At 36.6% G+C, this 27257-nt stretch overlaps 1 protein-coding gene across 3 annotated transcripts in view; it reads left to right on the forward strand.

Moving 5' to 3' along the window:
• The window catches only part of lpp (LIM domain containing preferred translocation partner in lipoma), a 197329-nt gene that overhangs the window by 133306 nt on the left and 36766 nt on the right, over window positions 1-27257 (forward strand). For all 3 annotated transcript variants that reach the window (XM_088616675.1, XM_088616676.1, XM_088616677.1), the window contains 2 exons: window positions 507-1205; window positions 24819-24954. In XM_088616675.1, the coding sequence (XP_088472801.1) occupies window positions 507-1205; window positions 24819-24954 (835 nt within the window). The remainder of the gene's footprint in view (window positions 1-506; window positions 1206-24818; window positions 24955-27257) is intronic.

Consider the following 27257-nt stretch of genomic DNA (forward strand, 5'->3'; position numbering starts at 1 on the left):
AGATAACTTCCAGCAGGCATGCAACAGCTCCTGTTGGTAATTTATGCTTCGACCTGTGCCAGAAGCTCTTAACGATTGTATGATAGTGTACATAAAGATAAATATACAGTATATTCATGTAAGATTTGCAGAAACATTGGTGTATAGTCCTGAAATATCCCTGTTTTATGACAGGTGCAAAATATGCTGTGATGTAATATTTTGTAAATGTCTTAGCTTTATTTTCATGTTTATATGGTGTTTTAAGAAGTCAATGTATTTATTTAATCTTGGTGGATTTAGGGTTAGAAATGCTGAGAAGGAAAAAGTCCTGTTTTTAGTCTCCAGAGCTGAAGGGAATGTTCAGGGAAGTTCTGAAATTACATCTAACATCTACATGGAATAAATCACTGTAGAGGAATGGCCTTGTCCAGATATGCTTCCCTTTCGGACTGTTTCTGTAAAGCCCCTCTCTCCTGTTAAACCTATTGAAATGTCTAATGTTGCTTTCTTTATCTCTTTTTCAGAACTATGGGACTACCCCAGTGACCACATCCAGTTCGTCCACACCTGTCACTGGACACAAACGGATGGTCATTCCAACTCAGCCACCCTTGACAGCCACGAAGAAATCGACTGCGAAGCCTCAGCCTCAGGCTGCCACGCAGCCCCCTGCTGCTTCCCCCACAATGCCCAAACCGCAGCCCACGCCCCCGCCTCAGCCTGTCCCAGCTTCCTATACGACCGCCTCCACTCCCAGCCGGCCGACTTTCAATGTGCAGGTCAAGACGGCCCAGCCCAGCCCTCACTACATGCCTCAAGGTCCTCAGCCCACCCAGGGCTTGTCCCCTGCTTTCCACCAACAGCAGTATCCCCAGCAGCCAGCTCGTTCCCAAGCTCCAGTTCAGTACATGGCCACCCAACCCCGTGGTCCAGATTTTGCCTATGGGCCACCCCAGCCGGGCCGTCAGCCTGAGCTGACCCATGGGTACGCTCCTCCACCTCCAAGAGCTTACCCTGATCTCCACTACCAAGGAGTGGGGATGCAGAGTCCTGCATATGGAGGTCACAACACCTGGAGACCAGAACCCCATTACCCGACTTCTGCCACTGGCCCAGGGTACCAACCTCCTGCTCCTAAGAAGACCTACATCACTGACCCACCACAGGCCATGGGCCCTTCACCCATGATTCAGTATGGATCAGCTCCTGGACTTCCACAGAAGGTAGGCCTCTGCCTCTCCTTGGAAATTCCTTGTAGACTCCTTATGATATATGTAATACATAAGCCCATTCCTAGGAGTCTGTATGGCCTTATTTGAATTCCTTATTTGATATGAAGTTATATCAGTTACTGCAATATCTACTTTTTTTTTACATTTTTGACTTCACTACATAACTTTAGTACTTAACGATCAGTGCACCGATAGAAGTCGTGAGCAGTAGAAAAGCTTTGAACTGTTTTGGATATCCATCTCAAGAATCAGTGCTTGTTTTGTCCTCATTTCATGCTGGGTTTTATCTGTCAGAATACATTTTTCTTGTTTTTGTTTTGTTTCTGAAGAGGTATTTGAAGTGGAACTAGCTCTGAGTTTTTTTAAAGTGGCAGAACATAAGCTGTATGCATATGAATGGATTTTCATTGAGAAGTGTCCTTTCCATGTGGAAGTATGTTTAAAAAGGCTGAAACAAAAGATAAAATATATATTTTATTAACAAAGTAAATGTCAATTTTATGTCTGCTTTATAAATATATAAATGTACAGAACTAAATAGTAGTTCTGTGTAATCTTAACATTGTAAAACAGTTATACACCTCTATAATCAACCTACATTGACTGCATATGAGAAGGAAAGAGATTTCTTATAATGTGTTATCTTTGCAAGCATACTAGGTCTGCAATTGGTTCCTTAATTATATAACCTTTTCATCTACCTTGTTACAGTCTTCTTATTCTGCAGTTAAAGGTGACATATCAAGTTTTACATTTGTGAACAATATTTAGATGTCAGTGGGTTAATGAAGATAGCATTGTACTTTTAAGATAACAGTGATTTGGCAATAGAAACAGCTACATTTTTACAGATATGTGTAAAATAGGTTGTGATAATTTTTGACACTTTCAGGCTAAACTTACAAGCCTTAATCGTTCACAGTCTTTGGGTGAGGCCCGTAACAAGTTTTGTAAAGGATATTGTTCAGGTGGCACAATAAGCCTGAACTGCTGAAAACCCAAGGTTAGCTATTTGGCTCTCGTAAAACTCATGGTCAGCATTCTCTATTCAGTTATATCTCTGTCTTTCCCTGTAGGAAAATTCTAGGTCACAAAATCTGTTGTATAGAATTTCAACTAAATACTACCACAAGGCATTTTAATTTTTTTTTAAAATGTTTTCAAGAATTTATTTTCTGACAGTGTTCTTTAAATGCTTTTTTTACTTGTTTTTAAATGCTAAGTTTTACTTGTCAAGTTATGAGATCTGAGCCATGAGATTTATAACTCTTCTCATTAGAACGTAGATCATAATATTAAAGTGGCAGGCAGTTGTAAGAAGTGGATGAAATCTTATATCCTTCTGACTGACTGATCTTGAGGAATGATTTTAATGATCTGTAGTGGAGTGATTTAAGATGCTCCCTGTGTCTCATTTACCTAATTAAAAAAGTATGGTAACTTTAGTAATTGAAATCATTATAATTTAGAAGAGCCTGAAGACTCTAAGAAGAAATAGTGAAATTGTATATTAATTAATTGTACCTCTAATGTTGTTTAGCATCAAAATATTGTGCATCTGACTTCACAGAAAATTCCATTTAATTTTGAACAGCAGTAAATTAATCTGTAGACCTTTAGTTTATTCATTGACAGCTTCTAGCAGTTGGTCTTTTTAAAATACGCTTCAGTCTTCTGCAGTCTCTGGAAAGCATAAGGCCCACGAGTATCAGTTAATTCGAGGATTTTATGCTTGCACAAATACAAACAGTACTATGCAGCCTTTGGGAATAGTTCATCTAGGGCTGTGTTTTACTAATCAGAAATTAAATACCAAATTACATTAAGCGTCTTTATGTTTAAAGAAACTAATTAATATAGTGTGAAACAAAAATCGACAATTTGCTAGAGACAGCGGTTTCAGTCCCAGTATATTTACATTAACAAAGTAAACCTAGTCATTTATCATCTTTCTGAATTGGCCTTGGATTTTCAACTAAAAAAGGAGGTGAAGTCTCCAGACCTTACTAACTAATGGAATAGGATAGCAACAACATTTATGTAACATAATGGGAGATGGGAAGCGATAAAAATGTAGGTTTATACATTTAAGTGTGTATGCAATCAGCATCCCAATTACCTGGCAAGAATATTGTTTTATAAAAGTAAAATGCTAGTTTTGGAAATAAGGCTGGCATTTTAGAAGATACTGTAACATTGCATGCAGCTGCCAGAAAAGAGGCATTAGTAAAATTGATGTTTATTTGATGATGAGAGCACATCTTCACATGTTCTGTTCACTCACTAAATTTTCATTCCAGCTCTTACACTCTATCTTGGCTGGGCCAGAGAAAAACTAACGCCCGGTATAAATGAAGAAACATTTATCTGGTTTTAAATGTTTTGAACTTGTTTTGGGGGTGGAATATTGATAGATGTTTAAAAGCAGGCAGTCAGTCAGAATAACTGTGTAAGTGGAGATCACATAAGTTGTACAAGAAGTTCAGGTGGGTAGCTGCGTCATGACCACTCTATTCTTTCCGTCTGTGTTCTCAAAGACGGTTTTCCGAACTCATACATCAGAAAGACTACAGAAAACAAAATTACCCTGCAGCTAGGATCACACCTTCCCCTTCTCTTAACAACAGACTACTTTTCTTCTAAGTTCTCTCTATTCATTGTAGGTTTCATTTCACACCTCTCTACACCTATCCTGACTCCACACCTCTTGATTGGCCTCTCTTTCTGTCCCCCGGTCCCGCCCCCCGCTCCTCCTCTCTCCCAGCTTTAGTTCTCCCGCTACATTACCTTTGCTTACTGCCTTGTCTTTCTCACATCTGGAGAAGGCTCCACGACTGAAAAGTTGTGTTTTCTTTCTTCTTTTTTCAGCATGGAATAAACCTATTACTTGTTCCAGTGGTACAAGAAGTTCAAGTAGGGAGCTGTGTCAGCATGCATAGGCTGCAAAAGAACAAGAAAAGGATTGTTCCATGCTGAAAAGAAAAGAGACACAACGTTTTGGCTGTTGAGTCTTCTTCGGGTGTCAAGTTCACCATCTCTTTTCTTTTCATCATGGAATAAACCTTTACTTGTTCCCTCACATGAGTGGTGTGCTGGTATAGTAACTGGCACCCGAGCTTCTACTGTCTGCTTTAATTTCATTTGGGTAGGCAAACCATCACCGATGGCAGAGACACAATATGACGGGGTATCTTTGCTGTTCCCGAATTAAAAATACGATTCCTAACCAAAATGCGAAGATGTTCTGAAGCAGCTAGTTTAACAGTAGACACTGCTTCTAAAAATTCAGTAATTGAAGTGAACAAAGCAAGTGAACAAAGGGAACAAGAAAATATTACGAATACTTTCACAGCAAAACTGATGAGTCCAGGGCACAAGGTTGCAGAATTTGAGAGCTTCTCATGGCATAACAGTATCCACTTTGTGGGTCTGCTAAAGAGAAGTGAACATCATTCAGAAAAATCCCCATTTGGCTTCCACATTTGCAGAACTGGGACATGGAGACACAAGTATATGGATGTCTCTCTTCTGGAGGCTGCAACAAACCCTATTTACAGGAGTGAGGACATTGCTGAGGGAAGGGGGAGAACAGCATTTGTTTATCTCATTTGTTTAGTTCTGGATCTCATCAAATCTGGAGGGCTTGCCTCACCAAATCAGAGTGACACAGTTCAAGTCCTGGATGTCTTGGAATCATAGGGATGCAGCTAGTGTGGTCTAAACCTTTTTGTGCAACATCTCTATAAAAAACTATTTCTTATGTCAAGGTCCTTTAGGTGGAAATGTAGAAAGTGCCCAAGAAGTGATCTCATGGTGTGTGTGTGTGTGTGTGTGTGTGTGTGTGTGTGTGTGTGTGTGTGTGTGTGTGTGTGGAGTGGGGGGTGTTGAGCTCTTTGAACAGTTTTGTTCTGCTTTTCAAACTTTTAAACTTAAAAACTAAGAAAATATTTAATTTTTAAAAACTGTAATAGGGAACACCTGTTATTAAGAGTAATGTTGGTAAGTGAATTAGATTTAAGGTTTCTCATCTTTTAGGGAGGATTACCTTGTCACATAGCCTGGTTGTCTTTACTGTGAACCAGACACAATAATGTGTCATTGAAACCCAGTCCACCTGCAGATAGAGTCCCTAGCTGTGAAGCTTCAGATGGACAGGATTCTTAATTCAGTTTATTTTACAGTCTCTGTGGGGATTCAAATTAGGAGATTGTGATGGCCAGATGATTCCCTTTAAACCCCTCTACCAGAGAACTAAAGAAAGAGTAACGTATGTTACTGAAAGACAAAATATGGTTACATATCTCTGTAATTGGCTCATATGACCTGTACCTCTGTAAAGAAGTGAAATGCTCAGCCTCATTATGGCATCATATAAGACGGGATATGAAAGCTGACTAGAAGTTGTGTCTTTCTTTTGTTGTTCCCTTGCTTCAAAGATCTATTTAAAACATTAAAATTAATGTAAAGCTGCAGCAACTTTTAAGGTAGAGCTACAATTTGTAAGGTGAATATCACCAAGGAAGAGTACTTGCCATTATTTACATTTCCTTATTTCCTTATCTGCCTGAAAAATTAAGCACACCTGAAAAACATTTTATTTTATAATGTTTATTTCTGGAGAAAATGATTTTACCTAAATAAAAATACTATTAGTTTTTGTAACTTCCTTTTGCTGAAAAAAAAAAGATTTATTAAATTCCAGGATTGTTAACACTAAATAAAAAAAAACTTTTTTCTCTGTTTATCATCTCTGCCAAGTTTTCAGAAATGTCCTCAATTTTGACTGATATTATGGTAGTGTTTCCTAATAGATTGTTATTGGCAAAGATGATGTTTGTCTGGACACACTTTTGTGAGATATTTACTTCTGGTAGTGTTCCATTTAAAGCAAATGGTTTACCATAGTACTGTATATTGTCATTTGGAATTTGGCAGTATACTGTGTGCATGAACGTGTTGTCATTCTTTCCTCTCTTTATTGTCATGACAAGTGTTATATGCATTGTATTTATGATCCTCAACAAATAATCCTAATCTAATTAATTTCTTAATATCTAAAATTCTTTAAAGAAATCTAGTTTTGTTACAGTTTCTGTGTGCTTTCTTTCTGCAGTGCTAACAAAGAACTCTATTTAAAATTAAATGTAATATAGAGTCTTTATGTACCCACTCAGTTTTGAGTCGCCTGTTGTTTCATGCTTGTTTTGCCATTACGGGCTGCATGCATTCTGGACTGCATGGAGAGAATGAGGACCTGCACATACAGTACAGTATGGGTGACATATGCATCTGTCAAAGCCGTTCATCTCCTGATGCGCTGCAAGATCCAGTGTCTTACGGGAGAGTTGATGCCAATTGGACTGCATGGAGAGAATGAGGACCTGCACATACAGTACAGTATGGGTGACATATGCATCTGTCAAAGCCGTTCATCTCCTGATGCGCTGCAAGATCCAGTGTCTTACGGGAGAGTTGATGCCAATTGGAGGAGGGACACATCTGCCGCTGACTTCAATGCAAGCTGGCAAGTTCCTGTCAAGTTACAGGAGTTGCAGTGTCCAGAAAACCCAAAAGAACCGTGGCTCACCAGTCCCGTCGTTTCCCTAGCACCAGTTTTCGTTTGTGCCAGAAAGTCTAATCTAACATGGCAGCACACATCATCATTTTGTATCTGAATGTAATTTAATTTAATTTTCATTCTGCATTTAAAATGAACTCTGTGGAACATTGTTATTAACATTAGCATAAACCGTTTTGATTCCTTGATGTCCTGTATTGTCCTGAATAACCCTGGGTGGACTACTGTTCACTATAAGACTGCATTCTATAGCATGTCCTGGGGCTTAATGAAGAGTCATAGCCCCTTTAAAAGATCCCTGAATGGGTTGCTTTGGTATTATTTTGCACCAATTAAAAACTGACTATTCCATTGTACTATACATTGAATATTCCATAGAGTAGTACCTCTTACCTGTTGAGCAGGGACATAGCTTTAAGCTGAGTATTAAGCTGAGTATTGCAACACACAGTTGCATAAGGATAGTGTTGTTAAGATGTAATTGACACTTGTCAGTTACTGTTAGCCTACACTAGGCACAGTGTCATTGGGTATCCAGTTCAACCTTCAGTGTCATTGGATCCTGTCCTAGTTTGAAGTGTGGACATGGCATTTAACATTAACTAGGCTTACAGTGGCTTAATTACCCAAATCCACATGCTTTTGATCTTTTTATGAAAATTAAGGATTTCATGGCTGATGGTTAATTTAACAATTTCTTTAAGTCTCTTGACACCCTAAATTGGGGAAAGGCTAAGCTGGATGATGATTTGTATTATTGCCGAGCTTGACTGACATTTGACAGGGGATTATTGCGATATTGCTCAACCCCTGAAAGCATTTTTTTAAACCCCCGGAAGGTCAGTTGCTGCTGTCAAACAGACAGAGCCATGATATTGTGATTTGTCTTGTCTTTCTGAAGTAATAATCAGTTCGCTTTTTGACCCAGTATTTCTTTGCTAGAGCCTGTTGTCTTGAGCAGTGCTTTGCAGACTTTTTCATCTCACAGCAAGAACTTCCCAAAAGGTTTTGAAGCATACAAAATTATTTTAAAATAATCAGCACTAATATTGTGAAAAATACAGTAACATTTATTTAGAACTGGAACATAGATTACAATTTTAAGGAGAAAATATAGACTTTTTTTAAATGTGAGCATTCAAGTGAATTTTTTTTTTTAATGCTTGGTCTGATGCTGGATAGAGCTACAAAAAGATCTTCATTTTGAAAATCCCACTTTTTAAAGAGTAATTCCACCGCACACATTCACTGTTTTGTTAAGCAATGATCTACCTGTTCTCAAGTTAGTAACTAACCATGAAATTCTTGGTTATTCTTTTCATGCTACGGGAGGGACTTGAACTTTGACTTCAAGCTGGTCAAATGGAGTGAAACAGTCCATAGTTCAGCCTGATAATACTGTTTGAAGTTGCTTTTCCCTCATTCACTCTCACATTAATGGCTGTTGCTTTTACCTTCAAGTACTGTACATAAGAGCTTATGCTCCTGATTTTGACTCTCAGTTCCTTTAACTGTACCTTGCAGTGCTACTTTTGCATGTGTTTTAGATAGGTGTTTAACATTTCAAGATTATATACATTTCTATCAGAATTGTGCAACATTTACATGTAAACTATTGTTGAAGAAACCCTTTTTTTTTTTACATTAAACCCATGTGATTTACATGACATTCCACAACAGGTGTTACCCACTTCATTATTTCCTGAAGAGGATACCACTGGGTTGGAACACTGGGTTGGTGCTTTAATAGTGATGTGCAATTTTGTGATTTGCAGTTGAAGTTTCTCTATTTGGACAGATTTGACATGTACTTTTCTGGGTTTTTTTAATATTTCCCTGAAACTGTTTCAATCCCAGAGAAAATTTGGAAATTTGTACTGGGACACTTCTAAATTACTTTTCTGTTTACTTCCCTGTCATGATCAGAGATTGAATTTGAACATCCGTCATGTAGGGATTTATAATTGTGTGTCCAAAGTTGCACTGATCTCTTGAAACCCACCTGGGAATGTATACTGTACGTTCTTATGAGTTTTGTGTTTTTTTCTTATACTGTTTTTGTTTTGCCCCTATGCAACACTGGATTTTATTGTGGTGAACATTTTTGGAATTTTCCCAGTTAAAATACAAGGACCCAAGAAAAACATCCCTAAAACTTCCCATTTAAAAATTGAAAAGTGTATCTTGCCAAGTAGCAGGATTTCGAGAGGTCCTACAAAACAGAGAACTATTTTCTATAGACTAATTTATTGTAAATGATTATTATCTTTACCTCTTTACTGTCTACTGTCTGCCTTGTTTTGTACTAAAAGGACACTTGTGCTGTGGTTAGGAAAGGATTGTTCCTCCCATAGTAAATATGTAAGTGTCTGTATCCTATAAAATGGACAAGATACCCAAACTTACTGTACATATGCACTATGGAGGAAGCAATCCATTTTAACATCATATGGGTATGTACTTAAAATATAAGATTATAAAAATATTTGCAAGTGTGAAGTGTGAAAATTAGGCTCATCCAATTCATTTGATTAGTTCATCCAAGGATCAAACCCAGCCTTTTCTTGAAATAAGTGGGAGTATTGGCTTAAACAACATAGCTAAGTGGATCGTTCCCTGCTCCTTTTCTCAGTTTTAAAAGTAGTTCCCCTTGGTTTTCATTTGTGCTCTCTGGTTCTTGTTTCGCTGTTAATTTTGAAGAAGTTGTAAAGTTCACTTTGCCAGTGCCTTTGGGGGCTCTGAATAATTTTCTTGGGTCCTATTGTAGTCTTCTCACATCAAAACCAAAATGATTCAGTTCTTTTTGCCTGTCAGAAAGGACATTCCTTTGAGCCCGGGAACAAACCCGCTTGCTTTTCTTTATAGTGATTTTAAAGCAGCAGTGCCTTAACCAAAACTGTGCACAATATTATAAGTGACTTCTTGCTATTGCATTGTACAATGTTATCAGCTCTTGATTTAAATTCTACACTTTTATGCATCCTGACATTGTAAGGCTGTTTTGTTGCTTCACTACAGAAGATTTATTTATTAATCTATTATTTATTTTAATATTTTTTAATCTTTGAAAATCTTAATCTTAATTCTCTTAATTAGAAGACTGATACCTGTCAAACAGTGGAAATTGTGGTTAATTTCTGGAAATATTCTCAAAAACCTGTCTCCCTGGGTATCCATGTTATGGCTGTGAGTGTGGTCAGGTCCTTTAAGTTTTGGGGAATTATGGTCTCTAATATGGTTAGATGGGACATGGATATCACCAGTTCACAAAGCAAGCACTGCAGAGAATGTACTTTTAGCACTAACTGAAAATTACTTCCTGTCTTCATTTTAATACAGTTTTACAGTGCCGCTGTTGAGAGCATTCTGACTTATTTTGTAACTGACTTCTCCAAAGGCAAACTACAGTATGTTGTTCACTCTGTGGAAAGGGTCATTGGCTGTCAAAGATTGCTGATGACGCCTAACACCCAGGTTTCACCCTGGGTTTCCACCCTGTTTCATAAACTTCCCTCTGGAAGACAATACCTGTCTGTGAAAACCAGAGCCACTTGGTAATTGAACAGATTCATTCTTAGGACTGTCTTTTTGCTTAACCAGAATTCTTAGTTACTGTACTGTATATGTGCACTGTCTTAATGATGTCTATTGTCTTGTTGTGTATGGCACTGTACAATATATGCAGAATGTTTTTTACAGAAGCAAGTACACCAGAGTAAATTCTTTGTACATGAAAAGTGCTTGGCAAATAAAATTATGATTCTACTGTTCGTGGACTCTACTACATTAATTATGCAACTCCTACCTTTGGTAAATTCATGTTGGTTATCCCCTAGAATCCTATTGCCATCTATTTTAATTCTATAAATCATTTACTGTGCTTGTAGTATTTTTGTTGTTCTTAAATTCCCAGCTTTGTGATAGTGTTCTTCTTCTGACACAGGCATGCCCATGTCCATGTTGCCTTCTCCTGTTCACATTAAACCTCCTGCTATGCAGCTGTTTTTTGTTTTGGTCTGCGCATTGACTAACTGTGTCAGGACTCAAGTACAGATAAGATGAATAATGTGATCACTAAAATCCTACCTAATTCAATAAATTAAAAAAAATGATGTGTATAATTAACCCACTAATCTCATGAACGTTACATCAGAGTGTAATAGAAATGAGCAACAATGTAGACTTAACCAGCTGAATTGTAAGAATGTTTCTGTCTGAAATCCATCTTTGCTTTGTTGGCAGCTCCTTTAAAGCGGGTCAATAATGAAGTTTTTAGATTTGAGTGTGTGTGTCGTTGGCTGCTGCCCATCCTCTTCATCATATTTTCTGAGTGACTTAACTTGGAAGCATGCCTCAGATGTGTTTTTTTTTACATAATCAGGAGTGACTCTATTAATGAACTTAATAAGCTTGAACACTCAAATAGGGGTGGAAGTGACAATGGTTGTCTGTGAAAAAAAAAAAGACGTCTTTTGATGGAGTTAAAATGTGGGCCACACAAGAATCAATGTGATGACATGATTATCATTTATCAAAGAACTGTATAAGGCGCGTTGACATCTAATTAAATTTTAATCTCTCAAACACAGGTTTGTGGTGATTACTTTATTAAATAAATGTTGCACGCAATTTGTCAATTGGAGCTTAGCCATTATAACCAAAGAGGTGCAGATTTTCTGACATGAAATGTTTTTTGAAGTAAAGGGTTTTTAAAAAAATTCATTTGAAAATTGTGATGGGGTTGCTAATTATAGGAAAGTTTAAAGCTTAATCATGAACATGTTTTATGTGATTCCTTAATTAAATGTGATTAATTTAAATTTGCTTGGGTACTGCAAAGTTACGTTTTTTTTGAGCTGTAAGAAAAGAAACTGCTTTGCTAGTACATCCTTATAAAGTGCCGTTAAACATTAATGTTGTCAGTTCTCTTGTAAACAAAGTCAGAACATGCATTACCTAAATTCTGTAGTCGCCTTTCTTGAAACAAAGGAAGTATTACAAGTTTCCATCTCTTTTTACATTTTTTTTCTGCTTCATTTCTTTGCATATTTTAAGGATAAAAACACACTCCTTTTGTGGAATAATTGTGAAAGCACAGAATATTTCTAGCTCAAGCATAAATGTTTTTTTCTTTTTATTATCGATTCACTTGACTTTTTCAATGTTCATCTTTATTGAAAATTTGTCATTATTAGTGAAAGGTGATGTTTTTCACTCTTTATACGCTAATCCTTACTGCGAAGGAGAAGAGAGTGTTTCAATGTTGAAAAGAAGCAGTGTTCTACATTTTCTCTCCTTTTTTGATTTATGTATGGAATTGGACTCTTAACTTCTTTCATTAAACAAAAGGTGTTTTTAGCCAAAATCACAAATATTGAACCTGAACTGATCCCAAATGAATCACCTGCTTGTTGTTATACAGTGCACCCTGTACTGTGTTTCTTTGCTTATTAAGTGTTGTCTTGCTGAAACTTCAGAAAGCCACTTTTTTCTCAGACATGTTTTAAGTAATGAGGGCCTTTATATTGAGTAAATGTTAATAAATAATGGATTTTAAGTTTTAAATCCAGAGTTGGTAAAATGTCTACAAATGGGGTATCCTGTGATCCTTATTTATTAAAATATCTGAAAATATTACCAGTAGTTACAACTTTTTTGTTATCCTCTCAGGGAACGTTAAACTTATTGATACTCTATAAGCGAGATTGTCTCTAGGACCGTTTTCTTCTGCTGGCTGATTATTGTGCAATACCAGAAAAGGCATGGTGTAAAAAGCCTAATATGCAAGATGATGGTTTAGGTACAGTCCCTTCCTCCTTATTCAGCACAATATTTGGGCAAGGGTAGCTCTAAAGCTGGTTCAATTTAGGAGGTTTACAAATGTTGTACTGCAAGGCCATTGTACTACAGACTGCATTTCAGTGGCCTCTGACATTCTTTAACTAAGTAATGTGTGAGTCTAGCTTCTACAACATAGTAATACATTTAAGTACCTCCTAAATTTTGCTTGACTGATTTGACAGCCACACCCACATCTGCTTCTCCTGAATCTAGGTATGGGTGGATTACCATCTTGCAACACACCTGCAAAAAACTGTTACTAGCCAATCTTGTTTTGTTGGATATTGCTGATATAGGTGGATAGAGAATACTTTATTAATCCCGTAGGGAAATATAAACAGGTATTGTGTTATAATGCATTGATATGAGAAGAATGTAAATATCGGTAGGCCACAGTATGATGTCCTTGTTTTGCCAAATGAATGTGACTTATGCCAATCTTATGCCAACCAGTCATTTTTGTTTTTTATGATTTTGGTGGCTAAATAAGCCTGGGCCTGGCCAGACCTAGGGTGGGAGACCTCCAAAGAAAACCCAGTTGCTGCTGTAAGTGGTATTGGTGACCAGTAGGTGCCATTCTTCCCTTTGTATGAGAATTTTCAAACAAACACCCCAGTATGGTAATGAGGAACACAGTATAGTAAGACATGCCATCGGTTCGTTGAAAGCAACTGTGGAACTGATGTCCTCAATATCTGGTCATTAGCACTGTTCATAAGAGCAGTATCCTGGCCAAGTTCCATTCTGGGTTCGCGCAATATGGCCTCCGTAAATATTCCCTTTAGTTCTGTTTCTCTACCTGATTTGGTTCTAATGTGGCGCTTGAGTGTAAATGAAACACGTTAAGCACTTTGGGATCCTTCAGGATGAAAAGAGTCATATAAATGCGAGGAGTTGTTATACGAGGACCACTGCCGTGGTAGAATTCTGGCCATCACAGAGGACAGTCACCACCCTGGGCATGAGCTCTTCACCACACTGCCCTCAGGCAAGAGATACAAGACATACGGACACTTACCACTAGATTCTCCAATAGCTTCTACCCACAAGTAGTGCGATTGGTGAACACATTTGGCCATGCCCCTCGGACCACACCTACGCCATCTACCTCATTGTCATTTTATTTTTTGCACATCTGCAGGCATCATTTACATGTCTGCATTAATAATAATAATAATAATAATAATAATAATAATAATAATAATAATAATAATAATAATTACTTACACTTATATAGTGCTTTTCTGGACACTCCACTCAAAGCGCTTTACAGGTAATGGGGACTCCCCTCCACCACCACCAATGTGCAGCATCCACCTGGATGATGCAATGGCAGCCATAGTGCGCCAGAACGCTCACCACATATCAGCTATCAGTGGGGAGGAGAGCAGAGTAATGTAGCCAATTCATAGAGGGGGATTATTAGGAGGCCATGATTGGTAAAGGCCAATGGGGAAATTTGGCCAGGACACCGGGGTTACACCCCTACATGCATTGTTTACATTGGAACTGTTTACTTGTTTACTTGTACATTATCTACTGTTTGTTTGTATATTGTCTTCATGCACTGTCTGCACTTTGTGTTTTAACAATCGAGAGACTTTCTGTAAGTAAGAATTCCATTGTACCAGTACATGTACTGGTTACATATGGCAATAAGTTCAAGTTCAAGTTTTAGCTCAGTTACTTGTTATCTGGATCCCACAAGGAGCTCATCAAAGGCACATTTTATACCTCTAAATGTCACTACAGCATGTGTTTTTTAGTCATTACATGACTTATACAGTACCTTGGATGAGAAACTGCACTTTGGTGAACCACAAAACATTTCATTGCCATATCAATTTAGAGATTAAATTACCTGTTTAGACGTCTTGTTAGCAGATTTCATTTCCCAGACAAAAATAAATGTATTTTGCAGCCACAGGTAGTTTACAGTCATGGACCTCCTGCCAGTTCACCATTGACTTGTTTAGGTTGTTTATATGTTTAAACAGGGTTTTTATTAGTTAATTTACTCATTGCTTTAGTGGGATGGAAAGCACATGGTTAACATGGCCCTACTTGTTTGTAAAGTGTGAGGAAAGGATTACAAAGGGCTGTAGTTTGTGTTGTTTTGGTTTATTTAAGAAGCATTTGAATGCATACTGCTGCTGTTTGCTAGCAAAGACAGAATTAGCAAATAAAACAACACTAATGAGACCTCAGTAACGTTTTGAGGCAAATTACTTCTTATTGAAATCAGGATGGGGAAACGGCTTTGCATTTTAATGTAACATAAGTACAGATTCAATTTCTCGGTGGAGAGAGGGCTCTAAGGTACAGTCTGTACTCTCTACCCAAGTAACCGTGGTTACGCTGAGGGGGTTTGTACTTTAAAGTGCAATTTAATTTGACGTCGCAGAATTTCTCTTGGTCGTCACAGAAAATGGAAAGTTTTGACTGCCGTCCTTGTTGCTGTTTTTCTTTCGCCCGAATGTGGCAGTGACGGTGCATTTACTTATGATCTTTAATGCATTTAAGTCACTCTAATCATGTTTTGGTTGATTTAATTTTTTAACATCTTCTTGGTAGTGTTGCTGTTTGTTAAGCCACTGTTTTCAATTACTTGCTGCTGTCTAACTTAATAGGAGGACTGAGTGCAAATAACTTATCTAACTTTTGCTTCTTTCATTGTAGAAGATGAGTGTCTGCATTGACTGCAAGCACCCATTTTTAAACAAATAAATACTGACTTAAGCAAGATAGAAGTCAGAAGTAATTAATTGATTTTGAACTGGTCGTGCCAAGAGTGTGATTATCCTGCAATGCTCAGGAACAAGAAGGGAAGCTAAACAAATCTTGTATAGTTAATCGTTTAAGTACTGTAGGTAGCTGCGTCATCATGTGTAGGATGCAAAGAAACAAGTAAAGGTTCATTCCATGCTGTAAAGACAAGAAAATAAAACCCAACGTTTCAGAAGTGTCACACTTGAAGAAGCATTCTCCAACAAAATTGTTGGAGTCTTGTGGTGTCTCAAAGGGTATGAGGCACTATACACTGTGCAGGAGTAAGCTATGGTGCTACAGTATGTCTACAGAATTATCATAACTTCTCTGCAGATACTGTATAGTGAGACTGGTGTTTGTGCATCTTGAAGTGCCTTGCAAAGAATTCAGACCCTTGCATCGTTTTCAGATTTATTGTTTTAAAGCTTGCAATCATGAAGTAGCAGTTAATATCCATTATATATGCAACCTAATCTACACATTCAAAGCAAAAAAAAAACAAAGAAGAGAACAGATTGTTAATATGAAAGAAAAATGGAAAAGGCATGATTCTCTAATTATTCAAAACCTTTGCAAGCTAAGTTAATTTAGGTGCAGAAAATTACCTTAACAAGCCAAACAATTTGTTCACATGATTTCATGTTTGTGACAGAGCAAATTACCTTGTCTTCTGTGGTCAAGATAACATGTAAACAGCCTTCAATTTAAAATAATTTCAATTTTCAGTGATAAAATCATGTAATTTGCAGTGTCCTGTACTGTAGTTCCAATATCTAGATCACACAGGCTAGTCTCACATAAACAGTTCAATAGTTGTTTAATTTGTTTTGTCTTTTGTATAGGCTGAATTTGCAGATTTAAAACTTTTAGTAAAGATTATATTTGCTTCATATGCACATATTACATATTGTGAACATTGTTTATCCTAATTTGATTTAATGGCAAATTTACACAAATATTGCATTATGTTAAATTAAAATCTAGCATAAAGGAAGCTGGTTTTCTTTCCATTAACTTCCTACATACAGTATAATTACATTCATACAATAAGTATTTGCAGGTTAAGTGAATATAAAAAGAAGTTGTGCCACTGACCCTTTGATAACTGATAAAAAAAGTAGTAAGTTCTGTATTGTAAGTGAAGTAAGCAATAACAGATGTGAAGACTGGCGTTGTGTTCTGTGGCTGGATGAGAACTAAACGCACAAGAAAAAAGCTGTTAAAGTCCCTTATGTTCAAAGGCCCTAGATACATTTTTTTAGTAAACACCACAGTGAAATTGATGTGGTGTCATTCTGTTTTTCTTAATATTAGAACTATTCTTTCTCATTTTTCTCAGCGAATCTTAAGAATTTAGGAAATTTACAAACATATGTTCTTATTCTGTTTCCAATTGTATTTGATGAAATGACAACGAATATGTTTAATATCAGTAGCCTTGTTCCTGCCAAAGTGATACAGGAGGGTTTCATAGGTTTAAGACATGGTTGGTCATAAAGATAGTGCTGTTACACACAGTTTTTTTTCTCTCGTGTTGTATGTGCATGCTTACTTCCTCAGGCTGTTTCTCTTGTAAACTGTAGACTTTAAAATCTCTGCTTAACAGCTACACCTTCTGGCAGATTAATCTTAAAGCATCCTGTCATTTTATGCAGTAGCTTTACCATTCCTTATAGATGAACTGTCTAAAACTAGCCATGGTCTTTCAGAAGCAACCCTTGCATACTCCATGAGAATTTATATGTATTTTAGTTCATGACTTTTGAATGAAGTAAAAAATCACAAAAGCATTGCATTTTAATTAAAAAGCATGTACTGTATGTTATATAATTTCTCCATGTATTACAGGGATTATTTTGATAGTAAGCTTTTAAGGTTGTACACTCATAACCATTCTATGACTATAATTGTTTGCTTGGCAAATGCATGGTTTTGTCTAATGAATTCGTTCTCAGGCTTGGTTCTTGGGGTCCTAGATGTGATTTTAAATATTGCATCCCTGATATAAACCACCAGAATTTTGACCTAAATGGGCAATCGCTTGATTCCAAACATACCAAGGTAATTTGAGTACTGATGTTATATCACCAAAATGTTTTTTTGAATACAGAACAGAGAGTTTTTATGGTGATTTATTGAGTTGTAAATATTTCAACTCTGATTTATATACAGGACATGCATTGCCATGAACATGTGTGCATTGTTTTCAGTAGGAACTGCCAAGTTACTTGACCGTTTTCAGTTATTTTTTGGCAGTTTGTTAATTAAGTACACTCTCAGCTGCATCCCGGTTTTCCAAAATGTTGTAGTGTGAGGTTACTGAAAAGCTGAAACACACCAGTATGTGGAGAACAGAACTTTATTTCCCTTAATTATATACATGAAGGGCTAGCCTCAAATTAAGTGAAGAACTGAAATATAGTTCAATACTACAGCATTTAGTGACCAGCAGGATTATGGCGTGAACATTTCTCTCCTCGTCTCCTTTTCAAATGTTCTGCAGGGAAGAAGGACATACACTATCAACCATTTGTCCAAGCTCATACACGTAAATAAGGAGTTGCATACTGTCTACATAAAATTGTCTGGAGACAAGCCATTTAGAATGAAGTTTCCAGTGCATTCTGTACTATGCTAAAAATACCACTACCAAGTCCTTTTATGTCAAAGTGTATAGTGACTGCAAAGAACTGTTGTTTTTAATGCCTTAAAATTCAATGTATTTTGCCCTTTCATTGCAGAGAGTTTTCAATTAATGTATTTAAGATAGAAACTATACTGTACTTACTAGAGAGAAAGTTAGTATTTTGTGGCCTCACTTTTGGATGATTTCTAGATTATTCTGAGGGCTGACCTTGGCTTGAATTTGAGGATGTGTTTGTTCCAAATAATGCAATCATTTAGAATGTAATCAAGGCAGCATGGGGTTTGTAGCTTTTCAGTCATTTCTGCCTTAGTACTGTGTGTTGATAAACACTTTAGCCTACAAATCAGAAACACGTGTATTGAAAGCAAAACAAACTTGTTTGGGTGACACATGGAAACTTTTTAAGGAAAAGAAGATGTCTTTAATTTTTGGGGGGGACTATATGTGTTTTTTCCAGATGAAGGTGACTGGCGTTTTGCTGATCTTTGTTGCTGTAACACTTGAATGTTGTGCTGTAGTTTAAAATTCTTGCTCTTTCTCAATAAGATAATTTTCACAATAGCCAAAGTATTTCATTTTAAACCAGAGTTTTTCCACAGCTTAATTTTTCTGTAGGAGTCATTTTATTTGAAATTAATTTAAGTGGTGAGAGAGTTCTGAAACTTGGAAACACTGTTTTAAGCCATAGTGTTAGCTTTCTCGTAGTGTTACCAGTTTTTGCCTCACTCTTTCATTGAAAAGACCATATTTAATTGCACAGAACAATTTATTGGGTTACAGGTTTTATTGATTCCTCCATATATTGTTCAACTGGCTTGCTTCCTGCTGTGTGCCACTTAAGGAGCACCTCAGACCAGCTCACTAACAGGTACACTGCACTGCGTACTAAACACTCCAGCTTGCGTTTCTGTAGATTTTCTCTGATGGGGTATGATGATTGCAAATACAAATTTAGAAGGTTTACCATGTGCAGGACAGACAGGCAAGATAAGAGATGTTGTTATGTTGTAGTTAAATGAGCTGGAAGCGCAAGACATAAATCCCAAATAGCGTTCTTCTTTTAATGCGGAAATTGCCTTTGTTTTTACCAAATGCAAACACATCAGTTTTATTTTATGAATCTTAAACTTTTCTTCTAAACCAATTGAAGTTGAATTCAAAGGAGAAAAACTAACCCTTGGCTCGCATTTCCATAAGAAATGCAAAAACGACATTAGACCCAAAATGTTGTCTGAAATTTTGTATCCCTTTTAAACCCAGAAAGACGTCTTTGTGATTTGTGCTGTAAAGGAAAGATTTTGTGGACTTTTAGTGCCTCTCGTGCATCTCATTTGTTAGGTCACTGGTTTATCATTTACTTTCCTAGATTTAAATAATTGGCATTAAGGATTTCCCCCATTTGAAATAAATTCCAAATTTCTGAAGTTCTATTGCCTACATTTTTTAATCAGCAAAGATAAAACCCTGTTGGTTCTATATAGATTTACAACTGTGAAAAATATTTAAAATCAAACCCAGTGTTCTGAAACATATTAAAGTGTTTTAGGCTGGAATAAGAGAGTGGCTTTGCGGTAACCTTGCTGACTACAGTACTCTTTTTTCTGGAGAATATTGTTGCATTGTACATAAAGAGCATTTATTTCAAGGTTCATTTAATCTCACGAAATGTGCTTGCAAGTGATTTATTATAATGCTCTGCTTGAGCACTGTGTGTAAGTAACAGCTGTTTTTGAGAAAGTAAAAAGTAGAGCACTTTTTAGTAAGTTTTCCCCCAGTAAACATGCAGCACAGTGCAGGGAAGCATGCACAATTAAAGGGGTATGGATTAGGAGCATTTCTTGTATGGAACACTCATACACATAAGTAAAGCTCTCCTAAGCTCTCTTTGTTTTTCTTCTCACATTTCTCATGTCTCCTGATAACTTAAGGTCCAGTATTTGCAAATCTCTGGAAGCACCTTCGATATGAAAACAGGTCTTCTTTCATTACTTTTCACCCTACAGGGGGAGCAAAGGCATATAAACTCTAAAATGAGAATTGCAGATTTTAGTAATTGAAGAGTTTGGGCTGACAGGGGGTATAATGTTTATACTACTAAACTGTAAATTCAGAAATAAAGAAAATATATAATCTTTTCCTGTCCTTTGAGAACATTCATGTCTAGCAGATAGTTCCAGAGGGTTTCTCATTTTTTACAGGAACTACAAGAAAATAAAATGTCACAAAACAAGAGGAACTCTGGCTTTCAGAACTTACCAGCAGACTATTAAATAAGCTCTGAAAGCTCTGTTGTACATAATACATTTTGTCAAAAGGCACAGTATTGTATATCCATCTGCATCTAAGGCTACAACTGGAAAATGAGAAGTTGTCAAAAGTTTCGAAAGTACAAGCATCGGAAGTAAGCTTTCATGTTGTTAATTCCAATTACTTCTTTTTTCTACTTTTTTATCTGCATATTGTTATTTGAAAGTATGTTGTTTGGATTCATTGTTGAAGAGAAATGTAACAGTGCAAGATTTTCCTTGCATGTTGTGTTTGTAGCACAACGCTGGTAGCTTTCTCCTTCAGAGTTAGCAGGTGACCGAAATGGGCCTGACAGTCTAGCGATTCCAATTTGCTGTATTTTACCGATGGAAACACTGCAGTTTTGGTTCAAACTGATGGGAGCAAAAGCTGAAAGCTCTTTGGTAGAGGGTCCTCAACATTTTGTTGCTGTATGAACACCTTGTATTCAAGAGAAGCAGCAACAAACCACAGGGAGCACTGGTAGTGAGAGAGAAAGCAGTACTCTATGGCTGAAGCTCCATCTCATCTAAAGTGTTGGGAAAAATGTAGTGCAAATGTAGTAAACAAGTTGTTCTGTGCTGACAGCCTTTCGTTATTCAAAAAGAAACAGCTTAAGGGTTTCTCTTGTATATTAAAACAAAGGGCAGTTTACTCAAAACTTTCCTTTTTAATATCTATAATTATTTTAAAAAGTAATTACAAATTAACCTCTATTGTCCTTTGTGCGGACACACAAAAACAGGGTAGTAGAACACTAGCTAAAAAAGCCAGTAGTCTGTTTTACTTACTAGTGTGAAAAATTATTCTGTGCTATCACAAAAGACATGTGGTGTGCTTTATGGTTTCCAACAGGCATCACAGTTAATGGCAGCTAGTAGGAAATGCACAAATGGAGTTTAAAGGCAGAATTAGTTTGCTGTAATGTAGACATTTCATCAGTTTTCAAAGTTATGATAGTGTGGCCTGGCATGCAGTCTAAAGACTCTCTTTCTGAAGAGCAAAACTTTGATTGTGTGTAGATAAGAATATTTATCTTTAATCTTTTTTTTTTGTTAAAAATCCTTTTGTTTGAAATTTTTGGGGAAAAAAGCTTTAACTAGAGCTTTTCAAATAGTTCTGTCATGCATCTTGTAATGCTTCTGTCGTTTACTTTTGGAGGAGCAGAAACTGAATAACAAATTAAATAACAGGCTTAACAAAAGGATTTAGATAAATATACACTGTAGCATTTTGTTATGGTTTTTGAAAAAAGCCTCTATATCTAAATAAAATAGGACGAGGAAACTGTGCTTTGATGTCCTGTATAATGGTGGAAGTAAAGTGCAGCTTTCCAATGCTTTTATCAGGTTATACTATTTAAAAACTGAACTATTATTAGAAGGACTTTGTGAACACTGCTGGTACAATAAAAAACAACAACATTTTTTTCACTTTAGTATATCTACTGTTGCTGAAGTACTGTTACTGTTGCTGATACTGGATACATATTAGACCAGAAAGGCATGTGACTAAGCTCTTCTAATATACTTTGCATGTCACAGGAATCTGGGCCCCCCATTACTCTAATGATAAAGAAAGAGTTAGTGTGACTCACTTTTTGATAGCGTACTACTGTATCTAAACAGAATGTTTATGTCATGTGCCATTGCTTTCGCTGCAAATGAAACAATTCAACAGGAGATTGAACACACATTATAAAATGTCCCATAATGTCAACACTACAGAACTTTATAAAGCCAATGTGTTGACAGTTTTTCTTCCTTCTGATCTGTATTCAGGGCACATCATTCCATCATTCCTTCAATTACTGTTACATTTACTCGTGACTAGTTTACTGTGTTTACGATCATCTTTACAGTTGCAGGCTAGTCAGATGTTTTGTTTTTACATGTTGTTTACAGAATGTATTGAAGTTTTGGAGACAAGGTTGTGAAAATTGTCTTATCTGAGTCTTGTTCTGAATTCACCCAAATCCATAGATCCTAAATTGTTGTTTTTTTTTTCATTTTGAAGCACTTCAATGATTGTAATAATGAAAATAACTGTATCATTCCCTTTTGAAATCTCTATGCACAGTGAAGTAATTGATGGAAAAGGCACACTTTTGTATTAGAACTTTGATCTCCAAATTATACAAAATATATGTCTGGCAACATTGCTGTTGCTATACTGCTATATAGCTGTTGAAAAACTACAAATACTTTAAATACTTTGCGATATTTTTTTTCTAATTCTGTAATTGTTGCATTCCCAATATTTTCTCAATATTTTATTTTTCTACATACAGTATATCAAAAAGTCACTGAACCGATGCTAAATTATACTTAAACATATTTTGCACTGGTAATTCATTAAATTCAAATGCAATTAAAAGTGTAAAGCTTTCTCCTTGAAAATTAAATTATTTTTACTTATTGGGGAGCATCCCAAGTCATAATTACAAAAAATATCTGAAGCTGTTTCATTTCAAGGTAAAGAAAGCTAAATACCAGAAAAAGTATACAAGGTCCCTGTTATCATACTAGACAGATAAAATATTCACCTTTCTGGTAAAGGATAGTTCCACAAAACGTGCATCAGATGAACATTTATAGTATGTTACTTTATGCCCTGATAAGAAAACATACAACATCATATTGCAACTTACATATACTGTACATGTTTGAAATTTATAAACTAGTTTACAGAATGACATTTTAATTTAACCTCAATAGGTAATTTAAATGTATCTGTCTATCTCCATTCAAATACAAAATTAAAAGAACCACTGGCCAGTTCAAATGGTTATAAAATATAGGGTCCCCAATGGATTAAAACATTATCTCTGAAAATGGCAAATTCTTCAAATTCTATTTTTCGAAAATGCCTGTTAACATTCTCACTGTATCTTTTTGACTGGTGACCCCACTGGTCTCTTGTTTCCTGTACAAGCTGCATCTGTGCAGCTGTTTCTAAGAGCCACCTGTGCGACTGGATTGTATTGAAACAGCTCAAGGGTTATTTCCTGCTATATGCTTCACTGACACAGGCGTTAAGCACAACATGTCCGATTCACCACACAGTGAACATTAATAGAATCAGTGGGACAGGCTGATAGGGGTGATGCAGTATTTCAAGGAAGGAAGTAGAAGTATCACTGTGAGGTTTTATGTAATAATCAAAATATCACAAGAAGTTTTTTAGGTCGTGTGTGACTATCTTTAAAACCATCTGAATATCTGAAATTGTCTTCCGTTATGAGATCTACCATAAAAAAACTTTATGCATGCACTCTCACACAAATATAACTGAAAGCTGGTTCTTGGAAAATATATATATATTTTGGTTTCATTTTTGTTATAAAAATAATGGCATGATAGATTGTTAGTATCATAAAACTATCACTTTTAATGTGTTAAGATTTACTATTTAATTTGTTGAGCTTTTTCTTCTTATACTTAAGCATATGATGTGTGCTATTGCACAGGTCTTTCAGTTTCTTGAAAAACTATCATTCTTGTTGTTGTTATCATTATCAATACAAATAATATGATACTATCATGAGATCTGCAGAAAACATTCTCCTTTTTTTCAGAATGCAAAATAAATAAAATGTATATTGATAGCACATGGATAACTAACTCCAGTTAATTATTAAAATATTTTATTTTAGGCATTTACTTGGTCCTGTTTTGTAATAGTTGACTTGTAAATATAGAAGCCAAGATACTCTTAAAACAAAGGTATTAGGTTTTATTTTTACCATCTTGTTCTTTGGAAATGAATGACTATCAGAATGATCACTTCTTTCTGAAATAGCATGCACAGCAATTCATAAAGCATGTTGGTGCTGATCTAAGCGAAGGTTTTATATGTAGTAAAAAAAGACGATGAATCACTTAATGTTCACTGAATGATTCATCTGCAGCACTACTGTAAATATTTTCTTAACCAAATGATTTTCATATCCTGGCAAATAATTTCAGTAACACCTGTGTTGTTTCTGAAAAAGACAATTACAAAATGTTTACATGCACTTGATTGTCCTGAGTTGTCAAAAATGCCTTTGCATCTAAAGCCAAGCACCCATATTGCTTTTCCTTACTGATACAATATATTACATTTCCAAATTGCTCTGCATTTCACATATCCTGGAAACATGGAGACTCAATGCAGACTTGCACGGGATAGCAAAGATGAGTAAATCCTAGCATTGAGAGACATCACAAGCAAATACTCAATTAATATACTGATTCGTGGGGATTTCCCAGGTCATTCCCCATCTCAAGATGCTGGTTCATCTTTAGAGAATCAAATTGGCATTTGTTCAAGACGTTTCGTCTCTCTTTTTCTGCCCCCTTGGAGAATCTCTATTTACCAGATACCTGCTCTGGACCTAGTTTCTAGTTTCCAGTTTCCCATGTGTGTCACCAGAATGCATTGCTTTGCAGTGAGCTCATTCTGCACTCGTTTTTAAGAGTCTGATGCTGCTGTGTTTCAGGGCGGCCCAGTGGTTCCTGCTCCTGGGATGACACCCCCTCCCGGCAACGCTGCTGGAAGACCTGAGGATGAGCTTGAACGCCTGACCAAGAAGATGCTGTATGACATGGACAACCCTCCATCTGAGGAGTACTTTGGTAAGAAAATACCTTAATGCAGTAAAATGTTAAATTGATTGGTTATTTGGATTCGCAAAAAAGAGCCAGATGTGCAAACCTGGAATTGTCATATATGTACAGTATATATTGTATAGAATCACTTTTGTTGCAAACCAATATAGATTACCACCTCAGAATGACAGATTTCTTTTTGTATCTGAGGAATGCTGATTCTAAGTACACCAATGTATTGTTCTTGTAGATTTATAAATACAGCAGTTGGGCAAGCAAAACGTTAGGTTAACAAGATTAATCAACTGGAGAAAGTTCACACTTGGTTGCCCATACAGTGTTTAAACAGGCAGCATAAAATCACAGTGCGACACATACTTTAAAATAAAGTCAGACCAACAAGCACAATAACATAAATAATGGCTAAGGTTAAACAAAATTTGCAGACTAAGCATCGTTTAACAAAAGGAAGTCATTCTCACATTACATACAGTATGTGACGTTGGAATTTAAGTGTAAAAGTGTTTGACTCCACTCCATCGTGTGTCAGGGTTAAGTGGATCTAGATTTCGTTTACTTTAGGTTTTTAGGATAAAATACTGCCATGTTTCTGGCATCATTCCAGTAAGTGATATGTAGTACATTAAAATATTTACATTCCTCTTCCTACAGAAGCAATGGCACATTGAACTAGTGTACTATAAGTTTGAAATGTGCCAGTGCATGTCTTAATATTGTAGTCTGCTGTAATCCTTAAAAGTTATTAGAGTTTTCTGAGATACTATCCTCAGAAATTATACCTCTCAGCTCTAGTACTGTACACATTCTGATTAATTTTGCAGCACACTCCCATCAAAATGACCTACCATACTCTGCAGTGCAGTCAACTTTCTGGGAAGTGAATTAAAATATTATCAGTCAACATCAATGCAGTCCCTTAGTTAAGTAAAGAAAAAATCAAAGAATAATCAATGTCTTTAGGTCCATTAAAGAAAGAAAGATAGATGTAATTTATTAATTGTATATCTGAGACCTACTGTACTGTATATGAATCCACTTTGTGTGTCAAGATTCAAGCCAGTGTTACTGGATATGAACATAAGAAAAAATCAAAGAAGAGGACACAATTTGACCCATCTTGCTCAGTTCAGGATTTAAATGAAAAAATCCATCTACTGTAGCTGTCTTTAAAGAGTCCAGAGTGAATTCCTGCCTAGTTTCCAGGTTTTACCCTGTACCCTAATTTAACTGCTGAGTGTGAAATAGTCCCCTAGGTGACCCTGTCTGTCCAGAGCTGTTCTGATCCATAAAGAATTGTTCTTTTGTGAGCTCTGTGACCCCAGTTCTAGTTTAAATACTCCTGTAGGCATAAAATTCCCCAATATGTCAATGTCCTTCTGGTTCGTATGCAACCTGTCGTGCTATACAGATCTGATTTGTTCCAGAAGGCCCTACTATTTGTTCCTAAACAGACCAAACATGCCTGTCCACCCGCTCAGGGGGGACCTCAGACTGGGCACCTGACAGGCAATTATCACTCCTATACACATTACACTCTCTGTGACTCTAATAAATGTGTCTCCCACTATCACTACCTCCCTTTTATTTTGGGAGTGGGATCCTTGGTCCTTCCGTTTCTGTTAGGCTATCAGTACTTAGATCTCTCCCCTCGTGAAAGGCCAGGGGGTGGTTGGACAAAGCAAGATCTGAGGATGATACCCCTCTGTGTTGTGCATGACCTTGCAGCTGCAGCGTAAGATAACCCAGTTCTCTCTCCCTCACTGGTCTGAAGCCTCCTGGCCACCTACACGTGGTGTGCACACAGTTTCCTTGTACCACATGCCAACTAATTCCTGCAGCTCTGCTAACTGTGATACAGCAGAGGTTCTCTATCAGGACCTCCAGGTCATGGATATTGGACTAGCTGACAGCATACACAGACAAACTCGTCTCAACGTCTTCATTCAGAAAGAGGGTTTTCTTGCAAACCACACACTACATTGTCCTCATATTGCTGTGACTTTTGCCTATTAATTAAATTCCTTTAAATTCTAAAATTATATTGTTAAATACTTTTATTAACCTAGCTCAAGGCAAGATGTAGATCGTGGGTGGTTAATTCTGGTCTGGAGGGCTTGTGGGTCAACAGGTTTTTTAGGTCTCTTCAACAGCACCTGAAGAGCTGGGAGAAGATGTTAAATTAGTCCAATTAAGACACAAAATTAACATTAACATCTGACTTGGAATGAAAACCTGCTGACACACTGGCCCTCCAGGACAAGGATAAGACACCCCTGATTGAGTTGTTTGTGGTGATGGATCATGTTGCT

Source organism: Lepisosteus platostomus, chromosome 2, assembly GCF_059453375.1.
Source record: "Lepisosteus platostomus isolate fLepPlt1 chromosome 2, fLepPlt1.hap1, whole genome shotgun sequence".
NCBI classification, from domain to species: Eukaryota; Metazoa; Chordata; class Actinopteri; order Semionotiformes; family Lepisosteidae; genus Lepisosteus; species Lepisosteus platostomus.